An 18,946-nucleotide genomic window follows, 5' to 3' on the forward strand; every position below is an offset into this window, starting at 1 on the left:
GCTCAGTTTGAGCTTCCAAGCTCTCTCCCTTCTAATTCCCTCTGTCTTTGTAAGTTATATCAGTACCTTGTAAACATGCAGACCAATCATCATCTTTCTCTTACTCCTTCAAGACACTGTCTAATTTACTACTAGAATTGGCTTTTTAAAATTACTTTGTAACACAAATTTAAAAACCTGATTATCATCCTCCTGGTGAAACAAAGCAAAACCAAACAAAACCTCAAATCCTGTCAAGGTCAGAAATAAAAATTTAGGAGTAAATGCAGAGAACTGTGTGACTCAATTATTTAATAACTATCTAATAATGGCATTGTCAAAGACGACAAATCAAAGTAGCAACTACAGTACTGTTACCAAATGTTGTTTCCTTCAGAGTGAGAGCCTTCATTTTTTTTATTTGTAGGGTTTCACTTCTTTGATTAAAATTATTGTCAAATGAATCTGTTAAGAGAAAATGGTGCTGGAGGTGTTTCTGAATGCAGATGATAGGTGCTCCTCTTAGGGATGCCTCAGCAGGGCTCTTTGAGTAGCTCTGCAGGATCCCTGGAGTGAGCCCACTCATGGAAACAGGAGTGAAGGGGCTGGTGGATCACCAGAAGCTGAATGCTGAGGATGATTTGTGCTCTCTGTGTCCAGAGTGGGTGGGACAGGAAGTGAAGACTGAAGAAATGGGCTCACCCAGATGAGATGTGAGAAAAAACATTTTACTAAAGCAGATAGTGGAGAGCTGTAGCAGAATGTCAGAAGAATCTGTCATGTTTGTCCTGAAGGTCTGTAGGAAGAGGTTAGATGAAACATCTGTTGGGAAATAGGTATAGCAAACTTGCCTTGGGCAGCAAGATAAACTAGATGGCCCTTCATCTCTTTTTTCCAACCTGGTTTTTCTGTGAGTCCACAAAAAGAAGTAGATATCTGAGATGTAACAGGTAGTTTACAATAAATTATATAGGGTCCACTAAAAGCTATCTTCACTAGGATTGCATAAAAGCATATAAACATCCCCTGAAAATATTTATCCTAGGGTATATGCACTCTGAAATGCTTCCAATATACCAAGAGCAGAAAATGTGCCCTTAAAATGTAATTTCTTAGTGTTTCTTTTAGACTACATAGTCTTTACTAGTGAACCATAGCAAGTGTGTGAATCCTAGGGGTAGAAAAAGGATATTTGCAAATCTGATCAAATTTCCATACTGTCTGGAGAATAGTACACATTTAATTAAAAAGATTTTTAAATTGATAGTTTTTCTTTATAGAAAGAACTAGGACACTTCTGAATCTGATTAAAAAAATGAGTGTACCGGAGCCATTTTAAAGTTCTATTTTTAATGTTCATATTCAGTATTTTTCACAGCTGAGAAACCCAGTCTGATACATTTATTTTCTAAAATGAAACCTAAATAGTGCCATATATATATATATATATATATATATATCTTAAAGTGTGCAGTTGATGGATAGAGACAGAGAACTGTTCAGAACTCCATAGTGGGTGCATTGACAATGCTTAATTGAAAAAGAAGTTATACAACAATTTTATTTTTTTTCTTAAACAGGAACTGTGTGATCCAAGTGTAATCTAGAAACCTTCCATCTCAGTATTTTTGCCTCCAGTTCAATTTATTTTCTCTTTACACACACTGGGGGGATAAACCAGAAAGGATGACCCTTTATTATGTTTTCATAACTTCATATTGCCTCAGAACAAAATACTACAAGTCAACTACTCTGAAATAATGAAGCATCTCATCTGAAAGAAAAATTTTTACTCCAAGAAAAATTATCTGTATATTACATCTTACTCATTTTGGCTCATTCTAAGACCAGGACTGGCTGGCCATGAGCTGGCACTGCCCAGCAGCTCAGGGGGCACACACATTCTGGGGTGAGCTTTTTGAAAACTGGTAAATGCTGGATGTAGTGCCACTCCTGAGGATCCTTACAGCTCCTGGGAACCCTGAGCAGCAGCCTGGTGAGTTCTGCTGTGTCTCAGGCAGGGCAGCTGGTGGTTTGCTGTGGGTTATGTGTGTCCAGCTGCTGCACAGCCCGCCCGTCTGCCACCTGTGGGCATTGACCTCAGAGCTGCCCTCTGCCTTCCCCTCAAGCAGGCTGCTCTACATCTGTGAAGTCTCAGTTCAGACTGCTGCTGAACCAGCACTAAATAATATTTAATGGTTCTGCTGGGAGAAATAAAAATCCTTACTGCCCAAGAGTAGAGAATGATAAAATATGAGATCTGCTAGCAAGAGAAAGCAAAGTAGATGGTACAATACTTGCTCTCTTATGTCTGCATGCCTAATTCCTAGACAATAACAATGAGTTTTGGGAGAAGAGAAAAAAAATAAAGGCTGAGGAAATGCAAATTAATCAATCTTTTAAAATCAATCTTTTAAAAGAGGAGTACTAAACACCAAATTTTATTTTTAAAAGGTATTTCTTTATTCCAAAGCAATCTGTCTTCAGGACATTAAGCTCAATTTTGCTCTCTAATAGTGTTTTATTCAAAATTTTCTCTCCCTTTTGCTTTGATTGCCTTGCACCTGGTATTTCTCTGCAGGTCGCAGTGACAATTATTTCTCGGGGTTATATGCTTTGCAGAATTCTGAAATGCAGGAAACTGGTCAGTTTTGGGAAGAGGTTTTTTTTTCCTCCTGTGGTTAAAGTAAGATTGACTGTGCTATTAAGGCTGAAATTTCATATTATATGTCTAAACTTATATATATAAGTCTGTATTTTAGTGCTGAGGCAAAAAATACAGTACTTCTATACAGAGTGACAAGAACTTTATACTGACTTTTGTGTGAATTCCTGATTACTTAGCACTTTGGAAAAGGATGGGTTATGCCTTTAGCTGTCTGTTCAGATAAGTTTCAGATAGGAAATATGAGCCTTTTTCTCTCTTTCATGTGAGAAAAGATGTGAAGATGGCTAAATAATGGCTGGGGGCAGTGCAACTGTGATTAGCAGTATTCTGAAGTGAAGTTCACAAAGTAAGCTGTTTCTCTTTAGAGAGCTGCAGGTCTGTGCCTCTGTGTAATGCTTTTAATTCAAGTGACTTTACTGAAGCAGTATTTGTTAACTGCTTTGGGGGATTACAACAAAAAAAAAAAATCAGATTTTCTGAGACATTCTTGTATCATCCCTGTTAAAGTTCCATGTTGCAGAGTTGTAGGGTGTATTTTACTTCTGGAAGTTTCAGGAATTTTGTTATTAAAAACCTCCTGTTCTCTGGCTGTGCCAGACTCAATTCTGAGCCCATTCCTTCATATTGCTTATCTGAAGTACACACTCTTGAATTTTAACACTTATTAACATCCAGGTTCTTACCTGCAAATTATTCTATTTCAATTTGTGACCAGCATTGCAGGTTGCCTTGAAATGATGTATTGGAACCTTTGGGTGTCTGTAGTGGGAGGAGTTCAGACATGGAATGCAGGATCACAGTCTCAATGTGCTATCCAAACACAGAGAGGGAGGGAATTGCTGCTCCAGCCATGATACTTGAATGAGATTTGAAAGTACACTGTCTCCCAACCTAAGTATAAGGAAAAATGCTCAGATGTCACAGAGGGAAAGAAGACCTTTAAGGTGATGAAGTAGTTTTGGTAGCTGAGCAGCCAAACCACTGGACAGTTTTGGAAGGTGTCTTGAAAAGGAAGAGGTTAAAAGGAGCATAGGCAAAATGAGGGATCTTTGCAGATATTTGCATCTCCTACATATAACTGGACTTCAAAATTACAGTGTTGATGTAAATTGAAAATTTAAACAATGGATTTAACATCTAAAAAATGAAATTTGAGATAATGAAGAAAGGCTGCTAAGGGCCTCTGAGAGGCAATCAGTCTGCTTTCTGAGAATTTATACAGAAGGATGATGGAGCCCTAGAAACTAGCTAGAAAATAATTCTTAATAAGGGCAGTGTTTCTTGATAAGGGCAAAGAAACTTTCTTGGTTTTTTGTAAGAATGATGTTAAACAGACCTTAGGTATGTATGGCAGCAGGAGGAGTATAGTATGATTTATAGTTTGGTTCCAAAGCTTAGACAAGGACATTTGACACATATGAGAGTCAGATTCATTATGACTGCTAGTAGCACAGGCTGCACTAACCTCAGCAGCCCTTAGGCTTGGTTGCATTTCATGTGCTGAGCTGCTGTGGTAAGCACTCATAGTCTGGGGTGAATCACTCCAGATAGAAACTGAAGACATTTACACCAGCAATGGCAGTGAAGTCTGAAGTAATTATAACTTCGGTAAATTGGACTACATATAGGATAAAGAGGATGAGTCTGAAAGTTTGGAGACTAAAATAGCTACAGCTATCCATTCTTCCCACTTTCAGCAGGGTTCATGTGGTTTGGACAGCTTTGATGGTGCTCTGAAAAGGTAAACTTCACAGGTGTTTGCCATTTGCCCATTTGCCTGCCCTGTGAGCGTGTCTGTCTGCTGCTCAGGGCACAAAATCAAAAGTAACTCAGGAGGGGCTTTGCTAGAAAAGCTCAGTATCTGCAGATTTGTAGATTTGGAAGCATACTGTCTCCCAAGTCCAGAAGAACTGCCTGTAAAAGGCAGTACAGGCAGGTTCATGTTGCCTCAAGAGCTGCTTGGGACAGAATACAGTTTTGGTTGCACTCTGTCAAATACAGTACAGATGTAGCCTGAGCAAGATAGGTAGTAAAACAGAATATTAACATTTCACATGGCTGCTGATAAATCTATATGCTCATATTTCAAAGCAAACATTTTAGGATTTTATAATATAATGTATTGCACTTTTTCACTGAGGCCTTTTCTTCTAAGACGACACAGTCAATACAGGAATAGTCTTTTAAAGGTGTCTAATCACAGTCTTATGCTTTGGCCACCTGTTATGCATCACATCATGGTGTTTTCACTGAAAAATTGCCTTTTGCTTTGCACTCTTACTTGGCTTTAACTGTCTTTACAGTGGTAACAATTTTTATTTTGACCTTAGTGGGCTTTGGAATATTTTACATACATGCACCGCTTCCCACTTGCTTCAAGCTTCTGTGGTCAGTGTGTAATTCACCCAAGAACTCCCTCATCACTGAGCCTCAGCAAGCCTGACTTCACCACCACATCACCTGCAAACCCAGCCTTGATGCCATCAAGCCCAAAACACGCCCAAAGCACAGCTTCCAGCAAGGCTGGCTGCCTGGGAGGGCTCCAGCAGGCATGGCAGGAGGGAGCTTGCCTCTCACTCTCTAGGATCCCCTCAAGGACCATGTTAAGCTCATGTGCCCCATGGGTTTGCCAGAAAGATAAGAAGATTTCATGGAGGGAAAAAAGTCTGAGCAAGAAAAGTAAGAGAGGAAGGGAGAACAAAAATTGTCATGACATTTTCATACTTCCTGATGAAATTTTAAATATAGAGAAAACAAGAAATTTTAAGAGTAATAAATATGGAAAACTACATAAATGGGTGTAACAAACCACTGCTACTTAAAATTGCTAAGTACTGAAAATTATTCTGTATTTATACTTTTTCCTCAAAGTCAAATTAAAATCTGTCTGATGTAATTTCCATCTACCATATTAAGTCCCCAATTTGTCTCACAATGAACGAAACACGAATATTTTCAAGCTTCTTAACTGTGCATGTTTCCCTCAGACTTAAATGTCCTTGGATTCATTAGAGCCATGACCCCACAGATTGCATTGATCTCTTCTCTGACAATGTTCACTATTGACATACTTAACACTAGTTTTTCATAACTGGATATTCTCATCTTTATGTATCTTCTATTGTTGTGCTCAAGTGCATTGAGAAATGGTTTTTGATAAAGGAAGTTTCCTACTTTGGTTTCTCACTGTAAGCTTATTTATCCAAAAGCTTCTGGATTGCACATACACTACCTGCAGAAGCATTGTTCAGCCCTCAGTGTGGTAGGAAATGGTGCCCTGTCCTCAGAGGCACTGATCAGAGATCAGACAAGAAGCATGACGTGCTGAGGAATGCCTCTCCTCGTTTTTCTCAGCTGGGTGTATTGTTAATCAATACCTGACTCTGGGAGGTTGAGTGGCTGAAGCTTTCTCTCATCTGGTAGGGCTAGAACTAACTTTCACACTGGTCTGCTATTAGTAGAGTAAAGAGTTATGGGAAACTGTTACTAATTTATAATTTATCCTTAAACTATTTAAGATATTGCCCTGGACACCCAATGCCAAAGTACCAGAAGGCATTGCCACTCACTATTTTAAACTAAAAATTATTAATTGGAAAAACATTGCAAAACACTTTAATCTCTAATGCAATATTAAAAATTACAATTTAGAACAGCAATAAACAGTTTCAATCACAAATGCAAGAGTATTTTAAATTAATGAAAAGTCAAAAGTGTGGGTTTGGATGAGAAAACTGAAAGCATTTTAATCACTATACACAAATCCTACAAAATGGGAAATCTGGTATTTTTCAATCAGAAAAGTTGAGACTGAAAGATATTATTTGCTGATATTGGTTGCTTTACTCTTCAGTTTACCATGTTGATTCTCCCACTTGAGTTCTCATCTTACAGGTGGAGCCACATGAACAGATTCACATTATACAGACCCTGTAATATATCTGTTTGAATTCAAGGTGGAATACAAGATAGAAAACTTTATTAAATACTTTATTGCTTGATTATCTTCATTAATGGAGTTTGTGTACATTTGATGTGCACCAAGTGATATTTATAAAAAACTATAGATCTCAAACCTCTTTCCTTTTTTATGTTTTTGTACCTGTATTTTAGAATAGCTTCTTTGCAAAATATTCACTAAATGTGCCCTACAATTCCATGTTTAACCACATAGCTTAATGCTGTATTTGATAAAGTACAAAGTACTTTGCTTGCTTTCAGCAGATTATCTGATCTTCAGAAAACGACCAGACAGTGGCTCAGAATTTGAATGACTGGAAGTTTTGCTTCAAAATTTGTTATCATTTATGCTCTTAATAAGTATATATCAATATTTCAGATATTTCTAATGAATGCTTATCCATTTTTGAATAGGCGTTATCTTTTGATATTACCTTAGCTTTACATCTTGTCTGTTTTCTCAGTACACTTTATAGCATTCAGTTCATTCTAAACATTCAAAGTTCCTGCATATAATGTATTCTTATTTATTTTGAAGAAGCATATTTCTTTAATTGTTTCTCTTGACCTCATAGGCTTTTAAAAATTTCCAAAGTTCCAATAGCACTAGATTTCTTAGTCTATAATTGTACTGCTCTTGGTTTTTGACTGGATTATTTATTGTTTCTTTACACATCCATCAAAATTGACTGGAAAATCACCAGTACCTCAAAAGACAAAAAAACCTTGAATATTTGCTTTTAGGTGAAAGTCAGTGTGGCTAACAGTCTTTGCTCAATGGCTTTCAAACTGCTGCTTCTGCAGAATTACTAACTCCTGCCTTTCTTGGCAAATCTGAAGTTTTTTCCAGTAGTGCATTGCTCAAAGGACGGGGCAGACACAGCAGATGTTTCTGCTGCTGCTGGTAGTCAACCATTTAATAACAATAAGCATTTTGGTTTTTTTCCAGGGATTTTCAAGATTGTTTTCCCCTTTATGCAACTGAGAATACTGAGTGCCATGTAGGAGCTTTTTAGATCTTAAAACAAGCTAAATATCTAATATTCAATAGAGTAAATGAACTCGGCAGCTATACCACTTCTAGGGGACAAAGTGCCAGGGCTTGAACATTGTCATGTCTCTAGTCCACATCATGTACAGACATGCCTGGACACAAGGCTGGGACATCATGGCCTCATGAGTGTCCACTGAACGAAAACTTTCCAAAACTCCATTGGATTATCATTCTTAATTCAAAGTTTGTTAAAAATCAATTCAAACCTAATCAGGATATAGGTGAGAGTTATTTGCTTGTTTATTTTTTACCAGGTCTGTGTTTTGGAAGAAGATTCTTTACAGCAGTGATGTGACTTGCTAAAATTTTATTTTTTATTTTGAGAACTACATGAAAATATCTAAAATAGTTTTTGAAATGAACTAAAATTGTGTCTGTAAGAACAAATATTAATTATGCTACTGTAAAGCAAAATTGCCAATCTGGGAATAAGCCATTTCTCACATATTATTAGGAAATTGTTAAGCTCAAAGAAGCTTACTAAGAAACACCAGAATTCTCTTATTGTTGGTAAAAGTGGTTTGTGTGTTCAGAACCACAAAATGCAGAGGGACATGAGGGGAGAACTGCAGAGGAGTTGCCTTAGCAGGATCAGAAGATGCCAGTGACCAAGGTGCAGGGCCTTTCCCACATAAACAGAAATGCAAATGTCAGGAGTTTACAGACTTGTGTTACCTGCTGCATGGCATTAGCATATAGAGTACCAATTCATTTGGAAAACACTTATTTCACATGTAGCCCATGTATTTGTTGCATCTCATAAAACCTGAGACAGGCAGAAGGGATTGAGGCGATAGAACCATCCCAAAGTTGTGCAGGGGCAGAGGATCTTCCTAGGCTGCAGAGCTGCTTTGTGGTTGAAGCATCTCCCATTCCTTGAGCACTCCCTGCTCTCCCAGGCAGCCTGGGAGATGGATCCTCCCCCGGGTGCTGCACTGCAGGAACTCAGCAGCTGATGCCCAGTCCTGGCACAGGGGCTGGGGCTGCTGCTGCCTCCTCTCTGCACAGGCATGTCCTGGGCCATGCTCTGAGTGCAAAGGATGTAAAGCAAGGGGGTAAGTTTCAAAAGTTGCTTTCCTATGATGTCTGGACTTCTCTGCTGTATAAAAAGTACAAGTTTCTACAATTTGGGAGGTTTATTACTTCACAGTGGCCCCATCATTGTGCACGAAAAGCAGAAACTCTTTTTGTTTCCCTAATTATGATTGAGTTTTTCCCCCTGAGGTCTTGTGTGTTAAACGTGTCCCTGTTGTTCCTGCATCTGATATCTTGACCCAGGAAACCCTCAAGAATGAAATCTGTGCTTGCTAAATTTGTTAGAAAGTAAATAATTTTTGTCATTATGTCTTTCAGGCTTCTGTCCTTTCCACTGACCATATGAGATATCTAGTACCTGAGTGCTGTTAATGGGGTCAGGCAACCCACTAATTTGAGTATGGCAATGTTTTTGGGTTTGTTAGCTCTGCAAATTTTGCATCATTCCAGGGTATGGAGCAATCTGTTTTCCATCAACTTTTATTTCTTTCCCAAGCGTGGCAATATGCCAAGACCAGAACTTAAATCTTGTCTTAAATTCAATTTTAGCTTAATGCCAAATGAATCAGTAGCATTATGTAATGTGCACTGCATAGCCTGCATGGCTTTGTTGGTTTTTTTAACTGAAGAAAGAGGTTGTTATGTTTGCTAAGGTAAATATAAACAGACGTTTAAGAAACAGATGTTTAAGAAAATTAAACTTGAGCTAGTAATGTAGATTGCCAGTAAAAGGGGTCAGTGCTCTGATCAAATGGAGGAAAGCAGAAAGATTGCTCCTCTGTACTGCAGTCATTTGCTGCACAAGATATGCTGCAGAAACAGAGTAAGCAGAGCATCCATTCAGTTGGTAGCAGTCCAGTAGTTCTAAGCCATTAAATGCATTTGCTCAGATGGAGTACTAATGCAGCTGCATTGTGACATGTCCCATTAAATTATTTTCCTTCTTTCTTTCTATGAAGCTGCATAACCAATTTTGGGTTTTTCAGCTTTCTAAAATAAGACTCATTTGCAGCTAATTAGACTTGGAATTAGACTAGCAAAGCAGTAAGCTGAAGCAAGCTATTTCTTTTTAATCTAAAGCCAAGCCTAGTACCTAGATTTTGGTTTAGAGATACATTAGATGAATTTAAAAATATACTGAGAATAGAAATTTTACCAATGCATACATATATATAACTAATGGAGATGGATAATATACTGTGTCTACATCATATGGTTTTCTGATTTCCTCTAAACAAGACAAAAGGACAGGACTGAAAGTCTAGGTGTTTGTGGGAGAAAAGGTAGCAGCAAACAGCTCACAGGGAACATCCTGGTTTTACCCGCATGGGGGTTTTGCTGGCTAGTTATCTTGTTGGGGAAGGCTGGCTTATTTTACTTTGCTTTATTTTTCAAAACTTATGCTTGCATTTTCTTGCTGAGTTAAAAAAGTTAGTTGTGACTGAACACTAGAACTAAACCCTCTTTTCTCATAGTTAATGCTACATTTTTTCTTCTCAGGTAATATACCTCTGGTGATTTTCAAATGAGTTTTCTCAAGTGAATTTACTAGGTATAATAGAGAAATAGCTCTAGGAGCAGGGATCAGAAGCCATGACTGCCTTCCCAAATGAAAGCTTACCTTTAAGATGCCAAGCCCATGTTTTCTTGCACACCTTATTTCTACCCCATTAATCTTGATTTCATTCCTGCGCAGTAAGCTAAGCAATGGTTCAACAGTGTGGATTTCAGAGACACGAGCTACATTTCCTGTTCCTGTCTGTTCTGCTTTCTGGCTGTTGGACAGCCCAGACTGAGCGCTGAACTGCCCTCCTGAATCACACAGCTACCTCATGGCTGTTTGCAACTCTGAGGCAAATGAAATAGTCATCCTCTCCCCCCATCACTCCCCTTCAGCAACCCTTTCTGTGTGTCAGGTTAAGTAATGGAAATATCCAGCTGCAAAGCATAAACTCCCACTTAAACTGGTATGTACTGTTTGATTGCTTCCAATATTTCAGATAATTTATTTATATAGCTCAGTGCATATCTATGTACCCTATTATGATGTCTGCAGTATTACTGCACCTACCCTTTATTTAAAATTAATATGCATTAAATAAATGCAGTTATCCAAGTCTAAGTAATGTAATGCAAGCGAGCCCTTGTGCCAGATCTGCATTATCCATGCTGAGAGGGAACATCAAGAAGATGGTAAAAAAAGATATGGGAGAATCCTATTATCAGTCTGGTAATATGCAAGTTTCCCTTATAAAGCTCTCCATGAGAATTAAATTGAATTTTATATGTGAGCTACAGGGAGTCATAAAAAGTTGTATAGTTCCAATATTCCAATCTGATTCCTGCCCTTCTGCCAAGCATGTTATCTGGATATCCTACCTGCCTTTGCTGCTTGCAGTAGCCCTATAACTGAGACAGACAGTAGAGACACAGGCTTCATTCTGAGGCTGCACATACAAAACTGGAGTGGCTTCCCACAACTTTCTTCCTCTCCTCCCACAGATCCACACTGTGAGGAAGGTAAATTATATTTATTTGATATGCTGAAGACAAGAATCCTGGTGACTCATTGATAAATCAAAAGTAATGAGAAGCTGTGCAAATAAATAATGCAAATTATTATAACACAGAGATCTGGGCTCTGTGAGTTTACATGTAGATTCATTAGTTTATCTTTATTTTGAAGCAGTTAAATTTTAATTAGTGGCTGTTATACCAGAAGACTAAACTTCAAAGCATGTTTCAGTTTCAGATTTAAGTGTATGGATAATATAAAGAAATTCGCTTGCTGAACTTTAAGTGTTTGCAGCACTGTAGTTCTACATGGATGCTAAGGTCCTCCTGACCAAACACTCCAGAAACCCTTGTTATGAAGGTATGAAGGATATGCAAGCTGACAATACTAGATGATATCAGATTAGGAAATAATCTTGTTCAAGCTTGTCCCTGTTTCTGAGAGTTATGTATTGTTTAATTGACTTTTTCAAGGAGCAGTGTGTAACTGATTTGAAGACACTGTTTGACAAGGTACCATCTCTTCATCTATTTCCAATATGTCCCTTTACTTTGCCTAGAAAAATTATTTAGATGAGATTTGAAGACTGTAAAAATACACAGATGCTCACAGATGTTTGATAGCTTGTTCTCAAGAAATGCACAGATCTAAAATGACTCTTTGTGCACAGTAGCTCACAGCCAGGAGGGCAGTGATGGTGTGTGTATCACCCAGCTGCTCTGTGTGTGCAGAGCTGTCCAGGGTGGTTCTGGCTGCCTCACACTTGGCACACGTGGGCAGATCACTGTGCTTTGTGCACTTGCACACAAATGCAGCTGAACAGCTCCTGACTTACTCTGCTTGTGGTCTGCAGATGGTCCCATCCCTGCACGCTGAGTGTGCTCTGCAGTTATCTGGCTTACAACAATGTATACTGAAAAGTGTATGTGAATATATTTTGCCTGAGAAATATCAGAAGAAACAATGATTCTATTCTCTGAGTACCTTATTTTCCAAAATTTGAAATGTTTTGCACTGCTCATAAGAAGGTCACTCAAATGGACATGGAAATGTAGAAGGAAAAAAAACCCATTCCTTATAAGAGATTAGGAAAGAACTTGGTAAGAAATTAATATTTTGGGTATTCTTATATTTTTTTCCTATGTTGAATTACTAGTGCTATGCTAAAGGAAAAAAAAGAAGCCCATTTGGATCATGTAAGCAATCTGCACTTATTCAATTAATATTTAATAAATAACTTGGTGGAAATCAGAAGGATAGCAGTGGATTAATTGGTCTGGTATCAATTTTTATCCATCCCCTCACATATAAGTGAGAATAAATCAATTTACTATAGTAAATGAAATACAAACCTAGTAGTTAAGCACTGCGATATGAGCAATGGAAGTGATTTGGGATTAAGACTGTAGTAAATTCTCTATGTATTTAGTATTGACTTTTAAATTTATATAAGATTTCTATTTGCAATTCTGAAGATTTTTAATCATTGAAATGTATGAAGAAGGGGAAAACATATCTGGGATATCATCCTCTAATCTGTTAAGTAGAGGATAAAAAGTAGGTAATCTTCATAAAGCCTCCTGAAAGATGTTAAGTACAGCCTACTTAGATTTAGTTACATCTAAAGGTGTAGCTAGCTAGCTCCATGTACATTTGACAGACCAGAGAACATTCTAGGCTTAATTATAGAAAAATAACGTAGAGTTCCTTTCTATATAAAGAAATACACATATTATTAGAAAAGCCCACAGCACTTGCTGATTTTAAACTTGGTCTATAAACACAGCAGCTGAATCAAATGTTTTTGCAACATAAATAATGGCTGCAAAGCATTTTGTTTCTGTGCACCTGCAGGCAAATCCTGAGGTAATCCTTGTCCTGCATGCTGGGTGGGGACATTGGGTGAGCTAAAAGGTGATCCTGACACAGCACCCTGTGGTTTCAGGTCTCATCTTTGCTGACTGCTCGCTGGCTGCCCGTTCCCTCGCAGCACACGGGATCGCCCTTGCTGTGTCCAGCACCCTCACCCACTGCCCCGCACCCTTCGGGATTGGTGCACCGGGCAGGGAGTGCCGAGCGCGGCCTTGGACTGGGAATGAGGGATTCAGAGGGAAATGGCAAACGGGAAAATTCCCTCCTGGGCCTCACGAGGAGGAGGAGGAGAGGGAAAGGCAGGCATGTCTATGTAGACCAGGAGGAGAAGGAGAGGAGAGGTCTTAGCCCCTTCTTTTGCCGAATAAGTAGAGCAGAGGGCTTGATTGTCTTTCTTGGGTCTCTGTATCTACCTGAAGCCCACAGGGCAAAGGGTATCCACCGACAGCTGTGTCCCCCATAACATTGGGATAACAGTACAGGATCTATCTTCCAAATCATGGTGCCCCTCGTGGGGATCAGTTTGCGATCAGAAAGTTCAGTGATGTGGCTAATAGATTTTTCTCCTTCTTTCCCAGTACCCACAAAGTGTGGTTGAACATTAAGAACCAGTATCAGAGTGTACAAATAGTGAGTTTATAAATTCAATAGTTAAGTGACCAAAGTGGCAATTCACAGAAGTAAACAGAACCATGACAAAGGGAGCTGAGGATTATCTAGAGGATACTCTCTGTGTGGAGAAATGCAGGATTTTAAATCCCTTTTAGCTGAGGTACATTTTCTTATATCCCCCCCCCCCCTTCCCCCCAATGGGGACAGAACAGTATAATTCCTTTTCTCTAGGAAACAAGGGAAGATGTACAGAACTGGTTTTGGCATGAGTGTCTACATGGGTGAATAGTTAGTGTTTGGTGTGAGATCAGCTCACTTTAATTTTTTTACAGAGAGAAACTTGCACCTTGACTGTTTGAATGTCATTCAGACATGAGGGATATATGCACCACTGTGAGCCCAAATATGCATTTCGTTTGTATGTCTTATGGTGTCATCAGAAATTTATTCAGCAGCATGGAAGATGTCAAATCTGTAGTCTTAACAAGAATTCCTTTTTCCTTTTTTTTTTTTTTTGTTTTTCTTCCCAACAGGTTTTGTGTTTGCAATGGCAGTGTATGAATAAATATGTACACTAAAATACTTCCAGAATTTTCTAGTTACAACTATTTTATAAAGAACCAAACACAGTAACAGCTAATCTGAAATAATACTCAGCAATTGCTCTTCTTCATATTTAAAATAATTTCCCATACAAAAATTTATTTGGAATCATTACTTTAATACTTCATGCAATACAGACTTGATTTTTTTAAAATGGAAGTTCTGGTTTTACAGTGCTTGTTTTCTGATACTTTTGCTGATCTCAGTGAAATTTTCTGTGTTAGCTCTGTTGAACTATTTATAGTTACCAATGTAATCCTGATTGAGTCCAGAGGAGTGTGATCATAATATAACTAGAGTTATGAGGAAAGAATGTATTTGATTATTCTTAGCTATCATAGTTTCCCTTATTTGGAGTAAAAGACTAGCACACTCCTGGAGCTCAGAAATTTTTACAGTTCCAATAACTAGTGTAAGAACAACAAAAGTGCTTCTTACAAATGCCAAATCACCGACTAAACTGCTTACTTTGTCTGTCTTTGTTTACATAATTTTCAAATTGTGTATTTTAATAATTCAACATAGCCAAAACAATTGCACTTGAAAATAACTACTACATCTTTCTTACTTGGTGATTTCAACATGTTTATTTGAATTTTGTTTTCTGCTTTCTTTTAGTATTTTCCTATGCAGAAGAATAAATGGTAATTAAAATGTGCAGGATGAAAAGATGGAGCAGTCAGTGCTTGTACCACCAGGACCAGACAGCTTCCAATTCTTCACTAGAGAGTCTCTTGCAGCTATTGAACAGCGCATTGCTGCAGAAAAAGCCAAGAACCCCAAACCAGATCGCAAAGACGATGATGAAAATGGGCCAAAACCAAACAGTGACTTGGAGGCAGGAAAAACACTCCCATTTATATATGGTGACATACCTCCAGGAATGGTGTCCGAGCCCTTGGAAGACATGGACCCATATTACATCAATAAAAAAGTGAGTCTAATATCAATGCTGTTCACATGCCAGTGTTTGCAGTGTGTTTCATGCTCGTTTTGTTTTTATGGAGTGGATCATAGAGCTTGTTAAATCAGTTTGTTGATTTTCATCCATTTGCCTTAGTGGGTACTAGCTTTTCACTCTTTCCTTTTAATTTACCTCAAAATTTATTTCCTTGAGATAACTGACTTGATATCAAAGGAACACTTACATCAAAGTTGAAGCATAATATGGGATCTTTGATTACAAGCAATATATAACAGCTATACAAATATGTGGATATGTAATACATATATATTTTGTGAGCTTCTTAAAATGAACATACATTCATACTAAGTACACCAAAATTCTCTAAGGTTCTTCAGATTTAAAACTGACAGTGTGAACTGATGCATAGAACATTTTGTTCACAGAAATCTGCTTTGGTAGCAAATGCTTAGGAAATTTATGAAATCAATAGGAAAGCAAACAGATAAGCAGTGAATGTAACAAAAAAAGTATAAAAACTGATTTTAAAGTTTTAGTGAAACTGGCCTTGGGCAGGCCTGGAATCCTTTCAGAATGGTCCTGTTGCACAGCCTATAAGCAGCAGAAAAAGTTCATGCTCTATAGCTATAGCTAGATTGGGTGATAATTTAATTACTGGATTCTATAATTGTAAAAACTGAAAATATTAAGATACGAGTTATTTTGACTTTCACAAACTACTGTTTTCTAAGTGTCTCAGCTTGCTAAATTTCATGTGATTTATGAGTCCTATTTTGACAAGAGAGAAAATACTGAGTGAAAGAACAATATTTTTATCTCTATTATCTGGTGCCTCTGCAAGAGCCTTTATCTGCCATTCACAGCATATGAAGATTTATCTTTAAATCACAGTTCTACTTTTACAAAGATAAAAGATGTGTTTCTATAAAAGCAGGCCTTGTAGAGTTCTGCACTAATTGTGTCTGTTTATGATACAATATGCCATATAATTTTATCCCTACCTGCCCACAGCTCATCCTGGACCTTTACAGCCAAATCAATCTGTCTTACGTTTCTGACAGTGAAAACAGATACATGATAGATATGCCTCTCAAGCCCTTGGGAATGGAAGATCCTTTCAGTCCCTTTTCCCAAAAACTTGCTAAATCAGCCAGGTCTGGTGACAGAATTGCAAGAAATGGAGAGAAAACAGCTGAGCATATTCAGTCAAGTTTCTGTACTATTTGAAAGGAAGAATCTTTTTGTTTGCACGCTAAATATGTATGGTGCAAACACATCCCCTATGGGATTCTCCTCTTCCTGCTGAAGTCCACACATTCTCTCTATGCACGTGCTTTAATCTTCTGCAGGACAGAAATAGAAACAGCCCTGTCAGTCTAAGACAATGCAAAAATTTTTCAACTGTTTCAGTTCTCTTTGTTTTTTCTTCCTTCAGTAAGAGGAAAATAGACGTTCCTGACAGAAAATCAACATCTATTTCAAATTTTCACCTGTCATTTTCCTTTAAAATATCTGTTTTCTAAATTTTATTATCTAGCTCTATGTGAATTCTGGAAGTACTTATGTCTTGTTTCACTTGTATTTTGAAACTATTTGCAGCAGTTGATGCTCCTGCAAATCTCAGAATTTGAGAAATCTTGTAGCAGGAGTAAACATCCCTAGGAGGATGCATAGGAATGCTCAATGTATTTATCTCTGTAATGTTTAACATTTCAGCTTCTTCTTTACCCCTCTCTGAATTCCATCTTGTTAAGCCAAGAAGTCCATCAGCACACCCTCTCCAAAGTGACAGTGTGACAGCTGCTGCACAATCATTAGAGATGTTATGTTTCTCCCTGGTGAAGCATCTATCTGAAATGCCATGGATCTAATGAAAAACACCAGAATAAAGGAAAAGGCTTATTTGCAAAAAGGATTAGGGCAAGTGTAGAGGATTACCAGATGCCACTGTTTTTCTCAGAGCTCTACTAAGATCTCTGCATAAACTATAGCTGATTTGTTGACAGAAACTATCTAAAACTTTGACTTCCAAACTTTCAAATAGAGAATGCAAAGGGTTGCTCACAGCACTGGTCACTGTTTATTTGGAAAACCTGTATAGGAATTTTAGGAATATTTTTGTTATAAGCTTGGGTCATTAATGAAATCATCCATCATTTGCCTTATATGCAAATATTGCATCTCTCTTGCTTTTTTTCTTTTTCCCCTATTCTTTATACCAAGATTGATCAAGATCACTGTGTTTTTCATGCAGTGAATGTTTAAATATCATCTAGAATGTTCTATGTTCCATCCTTGGGACTGCTTTTTCTAAGCTAAAGGTTTGTGTGTGCCATGATTTCATGCAGTTTAATAGAGAATAAGACAGAAATAAATACATATTTTGAGGTGGTTTGAGAGCCCTAATTTGTGCCTGAGGTAGGCTTGAGATGAAAATTTAAAATAAAAAAAAAACATTTAAGAGAAGTAAACCCAAATAAGTATAATAGTTTTATGTTTTTGTGAGTGTGCTTCTATGCAAAACCTACCATGAAAGAGGACATATCTGTAATCAGTACTGATCTGAAGTTGAAAGGAAAAGGAAAATATTGATAACTGCTGTTTGACAGTAGGACAGCCCATTACAGCAGGTTTATACACTTAATAGTATTTTTGATTTCCACTGTATTGCAGGTAGCCTGAAAGCCAGCAGCCGTACCCTTGCAACGTAATTATTTTATTGTAAAAGAATAGAATAATGTTCTCCTATACTTATGATTTCATTATACTGAAATGCTGCTGACTGAGGTGGCCAATAATGCTGGTCTTTAGAACTGTGAAATTTAGCATTCTAAAGGGTGGCAATGGTCTTTTTTCTTTTTTTTTTTTAATCTAAAATTGATTAAAAGTGAACAGGAAGTTCACTCATGTTTTGTGTTCTGCCTTTGTATGAGTGCAAATCTGTGTGTTCCCAATCCAACAGTGCCTGCTCATGCTCAGGCTGCCATCACAGAGGATCAGCAATGCTCACTGCATTGTCTGTGGAGAACAGAGCAGCTGGAATCCCCTAAGATGCTGACCTGCGGGCATGAATCAAAGCCTGGTCCACTTGGTTTCACACTTGCAGGGCTGGCTCTTTTCCTCTGAACCTAGGCTGCTACCTTAAAGAGGAGGGAGAGAATAGGTGGAACTAAAGTGGGTAAAATTTCACTTTCCTCCTGCTGTGATAGTGATATAACATTGTTTAATGCCACTCTATGCCCTGCCTCTTGCCAGGAGGATCTGAGTGATGTCTGTCAGCAAAGATGCCTCCTTTTCTCCTGGCATTCGATATCAGTCCCTGATCTCATCAAATCACTACACTAACTCCTGGGTTTCCCACATAAATCTTGGACTGCAAAAAACCCAAAAAGATTGTGTGAAATTGCTTCAATTAATTACACCAGCAAAGCTGAATGCACTAGTGATTTTGGATATTTTCATAGTTGTGAAATAATTTTTAAGTGAAAAGTTCTAGCAAAGCAAAAAAGGACTTGCAGAAAACATTGTTTCAAAAGATAACCACAAACTTCTCATATGCCATGAATGTCCTATTCTAGCTGCTGAAGGAGCTTTTTCAGAGACCCTGAGATCCCAGCTCAGTGTTGTATCTGCTCCTGTCTTTCAGAAGGTGGAAATGCAGTGGGGTAGCAGAAAGTGCAGTAAATCTAGCCTTCCAGAAACTACATTTAAAGCTAACTAGGA

At 37.9% G+C, this 18,946-nt stretch overlaps 1 protein-coding gene across 7 annotated transcripts in view; it reads left to right on the forward strand.

The window, feature by feature from the left end:
• The window catches only part of LOC102061201 (sodium channel protein type 1 subunit alpha), an 89,323-nt gene that overhangs the window by 10,629 nt on the left and 59,748 nt on the right, over positions 1-18,946 (forward strand). For all 7 annotated transcript variants that reach the window (XM_074548552.1, XM_074548557.1, XM_074548555.1 and 4 more), the window contains one exon: positions 14,917-15,232. In XM_074548552.1, coding sequence (XP_074404653.1) covers positions 14,969-15,232 — 264 coding nt within the window. In that variant the 5' untranslated portion in view covers positions 14,917-14,968. The remainder of the gene's footprint in view (positions 1-14,916; positions 15,233-18,946) is intronic.

Source organism: Zonotrichia albicollis, chromosome 10 (assembly GCF_047830755.1).
Source record: "Zonotrichia albicollis isolate bZonAlb1 chromosome 10, bZonAlb1.hap1, whole genome shotgun sequence".
NCBI lineage: Eukaryota > Metazoa > Chordata > Aves > Passeriformes > Passerellidae > Zonotrichia > Zonotrichia albicollis.